Consider the following 13442-nt stretch of genomic DNA (forward strand, 5'->3'; position numbering starts at 1 on the left):
ATAATTTCTGAACTATTAAAGATACATGCATGAAATTTAGAACACACATTCTTTAGACTATTAGGAAACTTTTCTCTGTAACAGAATTTTGTTAATTGATTTCATTTTAAAAATACGTCCGTTTCTTTGCAAGAATGGAAATCAGAAAATTGTTATTAAATTTTAATTGTTTATTTTACAAACGTAGGGACTAATATCAAAATTCTGTTACAGACAGTTTGTAGAACATGCTTTTGCAAATACATTGCAAAAAATTGTTTGAACCTATCTTTAAAAATGGTTTAGATATATCGGTTTTAGTACAGTCCTGCATTGGGTATATTTTTCTCAAATTTGGGCCCCCAAATAATTCTTTTTTCAAAATATTTTTATTTGGTTGAGTTGCCACAGCTATGAGGTCTCTACATACAAAAAATTAATATTTTACACCAAATAGGAAAAAAGTTTAAAAAAATACCAACCTCGCCCCTTAATTATGACATATAAAATGAAATAATTATAATTTATCACTGTATATAAATAGCATTACGGACATATTTGAAGACTGAATAGTAATATGTAAAGTTTATTGTGTTACAAAAGACTTCTTTCATTATCACTTAAATAAGACGTTTTGGACAAAGATAAGAACGCAACGTTAATCAGGTATGTTATTGTATTAAAATTATTCATAGGTCTTCACCATCTGTATAAAGTGATTTAATCTTTAGGAGTTCCCTGTCCTTACATAGCATGCCTTTCCCTCTCTTCTCGGTTACAGTGCCATTAGTTTTTGGTACTGAGGCCTTCTGAAGGCCAGTGCTAACCTGCGCCATTCATCTGTTATGTTTTTAATTTCTGTTTCATACAAATTTATTAGACTGGTCTTGTAGCTATATCCCTGTCCAGCATTGTCTTTGAAATTACCTGCTGGCTGCGAGATTCTTCTTTGGAAGATCTGGTTCCTCCTGCTGGATTCTTGAGTATGCTTGGGCCGGGCTTCTGCTGTGTCGGTGGCATTGGAATAGGCACAGGCACAGGCACAGGCTCAGGCGCTGCTTGCATGCTGGCGCTCCGGCCAGAGGCCCACTCTCAGAGTCTGTTGTCTTCCAGGGACTCAGAATCGGCGTGGCTTTCTTGAATTACTGGCAGACCGTTCACCAGCACGATGGTGTTGCGGACGCTGTCGTATGTTGTGAGAGGGTTTAAGTTTCTGCGGTTGGCTGGTCCCCAATCAGATGTTGGTTGGCACAGAAGTCGAACTCTCTGGAAAATACAATAAAAATGATTATATCATTCGTGTTTTACAGTTAAACAGCGTGAGCTCAAATACTTGCATTTTTAATGGCATAAATATTGTGACAGCAGCATCGGAAGTCGAACGCGCGTCCGGCAGAAGGGAGGGCGCGCGCGAAGGCAGGCTCGAGGAGAGAAGAGAGAAAGCTGCGTAGACGCTGGCAGCTTTGTTCGGGGAGAGAAGAAGGCCAGCACTGTTGTGCGGCGCGTGGCGAAGGGAGAAGGGGGAAGAAAAGCAACTGCGACTGAGCGGAGAAATCCGGAGAAGCCTCGAGAAGCGTCATCCTCTCGGCATCTGTAGAAATTTCCAGGGTCGAAGGTTCGCGAAGTGTGATTTGGTAATAAATATAAGACGCGAAGAAGGCCAAAGCCAGTTTAGTTTGGACAGCAAGCCAGTCAGTTTTTGTGAAGCAGTCTTCGAGACCGGGGTTCGACTTGAGTGAGTTTGTGTAGCAGCAGTGAGCGTCCAGGCGGAAGCAACGCGGCCGGAAGTCTTGAGTTCGAGTGCAGTGGACTGTCTCTGGAATTCTTGGGTTCGATATACTGTGAACTTGAGTGAATGAGCTAGAAGAACCAGCCAAGGCAAACGAACTGTGAACTGACAGTTTTGTTTTGTAAATAGTACTTTGTGAACATTGGTTGAGATTAGGAGTACATTGTTGTTCTCAATAATCCAAGTGAATTGTCGTCGTCGTCTGTGGAGTGCAATAACGAATACTGTGTTGCTGTGTGGAGTGAAATATCCATTGTTGACGGGAGTGTTTAAATTCAATTAAAGAAAGTGATTATTGTTGTGAGAATAAAAGTTACATTGTTGTGTGAAATAAAAGTTACAATATATTTAATAAGCTACCATTGTAGGCGAGAAAGATACCAATAAATAGGTTTAAGTCCTGCATACATAGATGGTTGCTGAACAGACCTTTCTATTCAGTGAATGAATTCATGGAGTGTGATGTAAATATTGTATTTTAGAAATGTAACCCTTTCTTTATATTTTAATTTTACTAAATAATTGATTAAATGGCGATCTTACTCGTGTTAATTATGTAAACATGTGCGGCTTACAGCTGTTTCGGTGCTACTTGACACCATCCTCAGAGCCTTCTGTGTCTCGGCACCATCTCAGACACAACTCTTCATCACACGAACACACTCACACAACAGGCAGCGAAGTTGAGATGGCGCCGAGACACAGAAGGCTCTGAGGATGGTGTCAAGTAGCACCGAAACAGCTGTAAGCCGCACATGCTTACATAATTAACACGAGTAAGATCGCCATTTAATCAATTATTTATATTCAAGTGTTAAAAGTAGTGTACGAAAGATTCAACATGGATTAATTTTTCTCTTCGTATTTTAATTATTCCTTTTATCCTTATGTAAATGTGTTAACCTACAGCATACTCTGTTTATTTCTCAGTGTTTGTTTTATTTATTTCTCAGTGTTTGTTTATTTGTCTATGTATGTGTATTTGCTTATTTATTATTTATTTATTTGTCTATATTTATTTGTGCTAAGTTTATTTATTTGTGCATGTGTGAGTGTATGTGTGCGTGTGTATATTATCAAACCTGACGATGTCATATCCAGGCCTTGTACACTGGTTTCTGACAAATAAATATTATTATTATTATTATTATTATTAAAAACAGTTACATTATTTTAATTATTTAAGACGTTTATGTTAAAATAAGTGTGTGTGTGTGTGTGTGTGTCTAATGCCTACCCACTGCACTTGCGTGATTCGGGTTCTGCATACTGCGGATAGATGGCAGGGCTGTGACCCATTTTCAAGTTGCACACCACTTTATCGGGCCACTTTATGCATGATGTATATATCTGTGAGGAGTTATATCGTGTACTAGGGTGAATGTATGTGTAAGTGTAGTGTAGGAAATGGGTGAGGGTGATGAAGGTTAGAAAGAGAGAAGGGGAAACCCGGTACCAGCTTGCAGCGTACTCCTGTCGAATAGCATCAAGGGAGCCATCAGGCTTAACGTCTCCATTTGACGGACGAATCACTATCAACAGTGACATATGCCTTCTCTTCATATGCACTGCGGAGAGATTTGGGATTTAACTCATGCATATTGGTGTACAATTTAGTGATTAGAAGTTGTGCACCGCCATCTCTCCTAGTCCCAAGGTATAAATTTTACATGAAAATTTCTGACTCTGCCGGGAATTCAGAAGAAATTTGGACATCATAACTTCAATAATAACAAATAAAGTATGAAGAGAAACGCATCGCAAATGTTATGGAGTGAGTCCACCACTTTGGAGTAGTGGTCAGTGTGTCTGACTACGAAACTGGCGGGCCTGGAATCGAATCTTGATTAGGACACGTTACCTGGTTGAGGCTCAACCTATTAAGGCCCTATGGCCTCAATTCCGCCTGTATAAATAAATAATTACCTAATTAATTAAATTAAGTTGAATAAATGATGGATAACTTTTGGCTCTGGATTTTGAGCTCATTGTTCCATCATCTTCATCTTCATCTTCATCTTCATCCTGCCTACTCATGCCATCTTATCATACGGGACGAACAGAATCCGACCTAATGGGTGCCCCAAACTTAGAATAGAATACATTTTAATCGCCATAAAATATCAGAGGCGCAAATGTCTACAATCTAATATGCGGAATTAGAAAAAAAAGTTATAAGGCGATTGTCATTCCACTTCCATTTTGTGACTGCAAACTTGGACTTAAAAAAAGAGATAAGTTAAAAAGACAGAAAGAGAGAAACGTAGTTACTAAGAGCTAAGAGTGACAATAAACTGTTAGTAATAATTAAGGAGCGGATTCCTATGTAATTAAATATTATTTTTGCGTGTGATAAAACACAATTAGCAAAGTTAAAAATTCCGAACATGAAGTTTCAAGTTTAAAACCCGAATTTTATTTCACATAAAAACACATATTTTCACAAAAAATTATGTAAATACATATTTTCAGGAAATCTATTATAAACACATAAATCTTGGAGTTTTTTTACTTAAGTAATTTTTTACAAGAACTTTTAAACATTTTAAAACTATTATATCACTCAGAAGTACGTTATCTTTTTAAGAATTCTTGGTTTCTTCGTGTTTCTAAGTGCTGTGTGGTGTATCCGTTATCCATTTTTGTAGTAGTATCGCCTCAAGTTCTGAGAACTGCTAGGCAGCATATCAGTGTTATTATTAAAGAATAAATTAACATGGACAAGGAGGAGAGATCTTGCAATACATATATTATTAGGAATGTTTATTGTTGCTGAAGATGATTTCATTCCACGCTTTGTTTGTGAAACACAACAGAGAAGAGCTCGGGTATGAACATTATTTAATTTAAACAAATCTCTCCTTCATGTCTATGAAGTAAGGCAATACATCTTGTGATTCCCTGTTATCAGGCTTCGTCAATCGATATCCTTCAAGATATACTGAAAGATGGTTGTTTAAAAAACGATTTGGCTTTCCTGTTAGCAAATCTAAGCTTTTTGTGTGACACCATAAAAAACTCTAAACATCCAAAAACCTGTTGTCTGAAACAGGGAGGTGCGTGCCGTGGAAATTAAACTAGACTCGCTACCAGGTTCAAAAGTAAAGTACTAAGGGACAAATTCCAGAATGTGTTTGGGAAAAACAGTGGATATAAAAAAATTGTGTAAAGTTGCTCAAGTATTGGAAGATGTGCCTGTAGGTGAAATTGACGGTGTTTGTGTTTGTGACATTTCTCTCTTTAAATATGCACGTCTGACGTCCTTTGATGTGGAAAGATCGTTTTCACAGTATAAGTCGTTGTTCAGAGATAATCGGCATGCATTTTTGATGGAGAATTTGGAGATGACCTTTGTTGTTCACTGCAATTCTCGGCCAACTACTAGCACTCAAGTGTGGTTGGTGAGTACCTAGTAACATTTTTTTCCAAGCTAAGTAAGGTATTCTTGTCATATTAAAAAAATATATTTTTATTTTTAGCAAATATTTTTGTACTTTTTAGCACATAAAAATAAATATATTTAAATTTTTTTAGCACATAAAAATCCGCTCCCTAGTAATAATACGTTATATTGAATGTTATGAACTCACCTCACTAAGTGGACCTTCTGGTGCTGTTGAGATTTTGTAGGCACCCATACCAATGATGATGCAGACAGGGAAGACACCAATTACCCAACCAACAGCATCAGCCCAGATGGGGTATTCGTATTCTCCGTATTTTACAGGTGCATATTCCACCCAATTAAAAAAGAGGATAAACTGAAATAAACATAAAAGATATAAATTCAACTACCGGTAATATTTATTCTACTAGAACAGATAGTCATTTTCTTATATCTGTTTTTATCTTTAACACATATTTAAACTGTAATGTATTCAATATCGTATGAACTTTTTTTGAACGATCGTGTTTTTTGTTGTACTTACAGCTATTGTTGTTAGGCCTTGAAAGTTAGAATTTCCACACAGAAATTTGTTGCTATGGAAACCGTTCTTCATTACATAAGACTATACTGAAATCGACCCATTACAGTACACTTATTGTTAACTGGATACCATTACAGTGCAGTTTTGCGAAACCTTTTGAATAATATTGCTCTAAATTTTCAATGCAAAATGTATTGTATTTGCAATTATAGAAATACTGTATGATTGTGCAAAACATATTGTACAATACACTTTTGTGAAATGCATTACAAAATCTCGGAAATTGAAAAACTCGCCCTGCTCGTTTTTCAAACTTTTCCTCGATTTTATAAAAAGCACTTCCCAACCTTGCATCGTATATACTATTTCAAAATTAATATTTAGAAAGTAAACAGACGCACGCCGAAATTTCTACTTTTGTTAGCTTTCCCATTATTTATTTTGTTATGTTATGGAAACAAAATTACATATAGATCTACAAACATAGTCGCATGCAAAACCGCGAAACCAGGTGGCTTGGGTTCGAATCCTGGCCGGGCAAAGTTACCTGGTTGAGGTTTTTTCCGGGGTTTTCCCTCAACCATAGGCGGAGTTATGGGGGGGGGGCACTGCCCTCCCAAACTTAGCCGAACTCTTTTTTTTTTCATTAATGTTATAAAATATTGAGTTCGAAAGATTTTTTGTTTATGATTAAGTTTCTGTACTTAAATTGACGATTTTATTTTTATTTTATTGGGTTATTTTACGACGCTGTATCAACATCTAGGTTATTTAGCGTCTGAATGAAATGAAGATGATAATGCCGGTGAAATGAGTCCGGGGTCCAGCACCGAAAGTTACCCAGCACTTGCTCGCGTTGGGTTGAGGGAAAACCCCGGAACAAATATCAACCAGGTAACTTGTCCCGACCCGGATTCGAACCCGGGCCACCTGGTTTCGCGGTCAGACGCGCTGACCGTTACTCCACAGGTGTGGACTTAAATTGACGAATTAATGTCTTCAGACCATGTGCCTGGACTATAATATTTCTTTTAAATTTATGAATGTATAAGAATTTCTATACCTCATTTGAGGAATGGAAGCACTGTAATGTTTTTTTTTATAACAGCCTTTACTGATGTGTTAGAAGTCTGCAGGTGTTCAAGCAGCTACTTGGAGAAATATGAATAACATACTGCACAACAATGCAGTAAAAATAAAAGTGATCCCGGTATAATGTGTAAACTTAAAGACGAGAGTAGACTAAATAAAATAATTAGAATTCCACGCTGTGGAGTAATGGTTAGCACATCTGGCCATGAAAAGAGCGGGCCCAGGCCCAAATTCTGTTTGGGACAAGTTGCTTGGTTGGGGTTTTTCCTCAACCAATTGAAGCATAATTGCTGGGTAATTTTCGATGTTGGACCTCGGACTCATTTCGCCATCATTAATTCACATATCATCATCCATAGAATAGCCTGGGTTAAGTTCATGGTGCGGGGTGCTGTACTTGTACAAGAGCGTTGCTGTTCGGCTACCCAATCATTCACAAAATAGGAGTGTTATGCACAATAAGCCTCAGGCTGCAGTGCAAGCCTTCGGGTGCCTCAGTTCTGTACAAGAGGAAAAAAAAATAAGTAAAATTATCTGTATACTCGTATTTTGTTACAATTTTATTTTATTTTACAATACCGTACTTACTTACTTATTTACTGGCTTTTAAGGAACTCGGAGGTTCATTGCCGCCCTCGCATAAGCCGCCATTGGTCCCTATCCTGAGCAAGATTAATCCAGTCTCTACCATCATATCCCACCTCCCTCAAATCCATTTTAATATTGTCTTCCCATCTACGTCTCGGCCTCCCCAAAGGTCTTTTTCCCTCCGGCCTCCCAACTAACACTCTATATGCATTTCTGGATTCGCCCATACGTGCTACATGCCCTGCCCATCTCAAACGTCTGGACTTAATGTTCCTAATTATGTCAGGTGAAGAATACAAAGCGTGCAGTTCTGCGTTGTGTAACTTTCTCCATTCTCCTGTAACTTATCCGTCTTAGCCCCAAATATTTTCCTAAGAACCTTATTCTCAAACACTCTTAATGTCTGTTCCTCTCTCAAAGTGAGAGTCCAAGTTTCACAGCCATACAGAACAATCGGTAATATAACTGTTTTATAAATTCTAGCTTTCAGATTTTTTGACAGCAGACTAGATGACAAAAGCTTCTCAACCGAATAATAACAGGCATTTCCCATGTTTATTCTGCGTTTAATTTCCTCCCGAGTGTCATTTATATTTGTTACTGTTGCTCCAAGATATTTGAATTTTTCCATCTCTTCGAAGGATAAATCTCCAATTTTTATAGTTCCATTTCCTACAATATTCTGGTCACGAGACATAATCATATACTTAGTCTTTTCGGGATTTACTTCCAACCCTATCGTTTTACTTGCTTCAAGTAGAATTTCCTCGTTTTCCCTAATCGTTTGTGGATTTTCTCCTAACATATTCACGTCATCCGCATAGACAAGAAGCTGATGTAACCCATTCAATTCCAAACCCTCTCTGTTATCCTGAACTTTCCTAATGGCATATTCTAGCGTACTTTTATTAAATGATCATATTCCGATATCCTGTACCAAGGTCAAGCTGTAATGGAGTGAGGAGATAAACGATGTCCCCCATAATCTCGTTATATCGAGGTTCTATAATTTTGCTTTGCCCCTCCAAGGAAACTGTTGTCTCTCCGCCTATTCCCTCAACCCAATACAAGTAAATGCTGGGTAACTATCAGTGTTGGGCCTGGACTCATTTCACCGGCATTATCACCTTCATTTCATTCAGTCGCCAAATAACCTGAGATGTTGATATAAACTCGTAAAATAACCCACTAAAAAATCTGCTTTGTCCGCCACAAATTCCATCACGACCAGAGCAGAGATCGAACCTGTTCCGCCTGGATGGAAAATCAAAGTGCTAACTAATTAGGAAGAGAAAAGGAATTGGCCACGTCATTGGTTGAGAAGAAACTGCCATGTGAAGGATGCACTGGAAGTAATGATGAACGGAAGAAGAGTTCGGGGCAGAAGAAGATATCAGAAATAGACGACATTAAGATCTATGGATCATATGCGAACACAAAGAAGCAGATACACATATCATCATCATCATCATCATCATCATCATCATATCATCCTTCCTTAAGGAGATTCAATAATAACTTAAAAAGTTGTGTATAAAGTGCAAATTAAAATGAAGGTGACATTTAACATTTAATTTCTTTAAGGTGACATGTATTTATTTAGCCTGACGAGTTACTCCCTTAGTTTGAATTGTAAATTATTTAAAAATAGCGTGTAAGAGGGCCTTAGACTAGAAATATTTAGATTAAATGTAGTTCTGTTTATAAGTATGCATAAGGGTGTAATTATCTGTCTTATTTGAACTGTTGTATCAGTGAAGCGAGGTGAGTCAGTGAAGTTATGGTTTTACAGTGCAGTGAATAGTTTCGATCAGTGATAATTTATAGCGTCAATGAAATGTGTTCTATAGTGTCAGTGAAATGTGTTAGAGTGTCAGTGAAATGCGTCATAGTACCACTAAAGTGAGTGAGATGAGAGTAAAGTGAAAGACTATTGAAACTTATGTAGGGCCTATACATATGTAATTATTGTGTTAAATTGTATTGTGTATTTTTATTGTATTGTGTATTGTATAATTGTATTGAGTATTGTAATTTTATTGTGTATTGTTTATATTATGTATACCATTGCCACCGGGTGCTTGCCCACTTGCTGTGTAAATAAATACATACATCATCATCATCATCATCATCATCATCATCATCATCATCATCATCCCCATCCCTACCCCTACCAGAGCCCGGGTTAAGTTCACGGCTCGGCCCTAGGGCTACAAATGTCATTCATAGAACAGGAATGGTAAGCACAAAAAGCCTCAGACTACAGTGTAAGCTTTTGGATCCCTCCTTCGTGACTAGAAAAAAATGGACGTCTTTGTTTATTTTATTCCCAAGAACATGTCCCTAACTTCTGTACAGGATTCACCGAAACATTTTGCATATATATATATATATATATATATATATATATATATATATATATATTTTTTTAAATCCAATGCCACCACGTTGTCTTTTCGACATATCTCGTCTTCTCTCCTGGCTGTGGCTTAATTGTAACCCACTTCTGAGGTTGGGGCGCCTGGAAGGCGGAGTTACATTACCCCGATATGTGATAGGATGATTATGATAGGAGAGGTCTTAAATCTAAACTTAACCTAAATTCCAGACCATGGACGAACACAGGAATAATCCCCTTTAAGGAAAAATTCCTGTGCTCTAACCGGGAATCGAACCCGGGACCTTATGAACTATAGCCAGAAGCTCTGACCACTAGACCATGAGACTAGACCTTATTTGAAATGTTTAATCATATGTAGATAGAAAAGGAACATTGCATTCAGTAGAGTCATTTTACGTATAGGAGGAGTATATTATGCCATATCATAGCAGACTGTGATGAAACAGATTTAGAGATTGTCGGTTGTATACCAAGAGTGCTGCTGGAGTGACAACTTTCCACATCCATGTCCAGAAGAACATCCACAGTCTTGATTGTTGACCAATCATGTCTTGAATATCCCTCAAGAATCGGTTTGCGCCGTAGACCCATGAGATGAGGATACATTCTGCAATTGCAATCAGTAAAACTGACCAATTTGCTGCATACTTGTCCACCAACTGAAGCCAGTACATTCCACTCTGTAATAAAAGAAAATGAATTCGCAATTAAATTATTTTGTTTGTGAATGCATAATGATTAATGTTTAAAACTGCTTGATTGCGCAATATTTAATTTTTACATAGGGAAATAATAGTGTGCAGCCCATGTTTGAAAAGAAGGATTTGTTTTCCTAGAATGCTGAGTATAAATACGAATATTTTCATTTAAATTGACTCTTTAATAGTTTATCATGAAATTAAATCTTTCGCTCGTTATCCAGTTTTGACGAATGCAATAACTGTGTAAAATTACACGCTAGTTTCATATTTTATTTTTTTGTACAAGAGCATTACAACAGAATTAATAAAGACGAAATAGGTAAATAAGATGTAAAATAACATTCCTTACCAGTTACTCTGCAACAAAAGCCTGTGTTATACTCGTGGCGTCATTATTTGATTTATTGAAATTTATTTATATATTTTTTAATTTACTTATATTGTTGCTAAGTATGGAAATCATTATTTCATTTAAGTACACTTAAATGTCACCGATCTGGCACAGGATCGAACCCGCAACCTCAAACACAGAAGGCCAGCGCTATACCGACTGTGCTTCCCAGGCCGACTTAATATAACATTTGTACATTAAAGACACAAGACTTAAATCTTACAGAAAATTGTTGAGAAGAAACATTTTGTGCAGTAAACTTTGAAAGGAGTTTACATTGCATTGTTTGCGATAATTCCACTAGTTTTCAGAGAACCCTTAGCTCAGTATGAATATTTAACCCTTCGTTACTCGCGTTAAATTCCGTAACACCAGTACTCGCCTGGATTACAATGGTAATCCACATTTGTTTTTGTTTGCAGACATGGTTTAAACATTGCAATTAGATTTAAATGTTAAGAAATATATTGTTTTCAGTTATTACAGTAATGAGAATGGATATGTTACGCATAACGGAACGTATTAAATATAAATATTGATAATGAAATATATTATAGTACACAAATTGCATTCAAGTGACATGTTTACATAATGTTTCCACGCAGGACGTGTCTATGAGTCATAATTTATTGTTGCACCATAGTTATGAGTTAGTTCACTATCATCATAATTATGTAGGTTATCTAGAATTGTTGCCCATTCGCTGTTTGAAGGTCACCTGATCTCTTGATGTAAACTCTCCCACAGGAAACGCAAGTTCACTACTGCTGACCTTTGTTACGTCATATTTGATAACTAAATACCTCACTCAGGGGTGTAGCAATGAAAAAATTCAGGGATGTAACAATCATTCACACTTCACATATAATATTTTACAGATGTTTTTGCAGTTCAGATTTAACGCACATGATAGCCTAATCTACATCTGATTCAATTATCTAAGTAGGCCTACGCATTTCTTCCATACAGTTCAAACAAATTACATGTTTAGTAAGTCAAAGAAAATAGAGGCCAGCGTCGTGAATTTCTGCTTACATCATAGGCTGAGCATAACTGTTCCAGGACATTCACAGCACATTTAGTTCTATTATAAAATGATATTATTTCATGTTTCTAGCTGCCTCCCGTTTCCTCATCCATTGCCTTATCATAATGCATGGTTGATAATGCTAACAGTGTTTTTTTTCTTTGGTACATACGAAAGAATTGTGCAGCGTTCATTGAATCCAAACAATGTACTGTTAACTTGCCTGTCTTAGTAGTTGTGAAATGAGGAGGGATTTCTCTTTTGTTTTCTTTCTATGTTCCTACAAGTGTAATTTTGTCATTTTCTAGAAGATCTAAACACAGAGGTATGCTCATGAAACAGTTATCGGTGGTCACATTTCTTCCTGTTCCTTTGATGGGATGAACCATCCTCTTCACCACTGCATGTGCACTGTTACTTCGGTGAAATGGACAGTCTGGTTGAATACCAGCATAAATTTCCAAGTTATGAGTGTAATATGTTTTCACAGCCACCTTAGCAAAAATTTTGATCCAACATTTTGTTGGTTTAGTAGGTATATACTCTTCATGGGACATCGTCCTCTGAATGCAACCAACTGCTCGTCTATAGTTATATATTCGCTTGGACTACAGCACTTTTGTGAGTTATGAACAAATAACTCTAATACTTCACGTATAGCAGCCAATTCATAAATTTCTTTCCTTTCCTTTTGTCATAAATGTTATCAAAGAGTAGACATCGTAACAAAAATTAGAATCTATTGTAGGTCATTGTCAGGGAAATTGACTCTATTCCTGTGCCATTTTTATCCCATAGTTCTCTTACGTTCAGTCTTCCCGATTTCAAGGCGCCAGCAAAATACAAAATACCCAAGAGTGCCTCAATTTCTACGTCATTTGTTAATTTGCAATCTCTGTCACGTCTGTAATTACGCTTCACTTTTTCAATACAAATATTAGTACCCTTACAATTACATTGATTATTGTCTGATCAATAAAGCAGTCAAAACTCTCTGTGTGGGTCCGCGCAATTCTTGCAGCCCTTTTAGGGCTCGATAAATGAATCACTATATTTTGTGCTCGTCTTCTCCCTCGTTGAGCTACTGGTTCTTCCTGCCAAATTGTAGTCTTTTTTCTATCCGTATAGCAGTTTCCATCATTTATAGACATTAGTCTTTCATCATCACCACCATCATCATCATCATCATCATCATCATCATCATCATCATTGTCTTGTTCTGAATTAGAATCGTGAACTTCATTCTAAAGATCTCCCCTGTTGCTTTCATCATCACTTTCATTTTCAATGCCATCATCCATATCTTCATCCAGCCATTTGCAAATGTTGTTTGTAGTTTCCGTACCCATTGGAGCAAACTGCGAAGAGGATGGAACGATGTCACACATTTTTTCATAAACTTACTGCATTGCATCACTTATAACCATATTAAAAACTATTTCACTTACCTGAACAAAAAACTGACGTCAGTACTCGCGTGGATTACAATGGTAATCCACTCGGAAAAATTGTGCATCACTTTATAAAACTTCGTATAACTTTCCA

General features: G+C 36.9%; 1 protein-coding gene across 1 annotated transcript in view; it reads right to left on the reverse strand.

Annotated features, from left to right (window-relative positions):
* Nucleotides 1-1071: 1071 nt before the first annotated feature.
* Nucleotides 1072-13442, reverse strand: part of GlyT (Glycine transporter) — a 333350-nt gene continuing 320979 nt past the window's right edge. Inside the window, exons 9-11 of the mRNA XM_069825108.1 lie at nt 10249-10458; nt 5359-5529; nt 1072-1245 (exon numbers count right to left, since the gene is read on the reverse strand). Coding sequence (XP_069681209.1) covers nt 1072-1245; nt 5359-5529; nt 10249-10458 — 555 coding nt within the window. The remainder of the gene's footprint in view (nt 1246-5358; nt 5530-10248; nt 10459-13442) is intronic.

Source organism: Periplaneta americana, chromosome 4 (assembly GCF_040183065.1).
Source record: "Periplaneta americana isolate PAMFEO1 chromosome 4, P.americana_PAMFEO1_priV1, whole genome shotgun sequence".
NCBI classification, from domain to species: Eukaryota; Metazoa; Arthropoda; class Insecta; order Blattodea; family Blattidae; genus Periplaneta; species Periplaneta americana.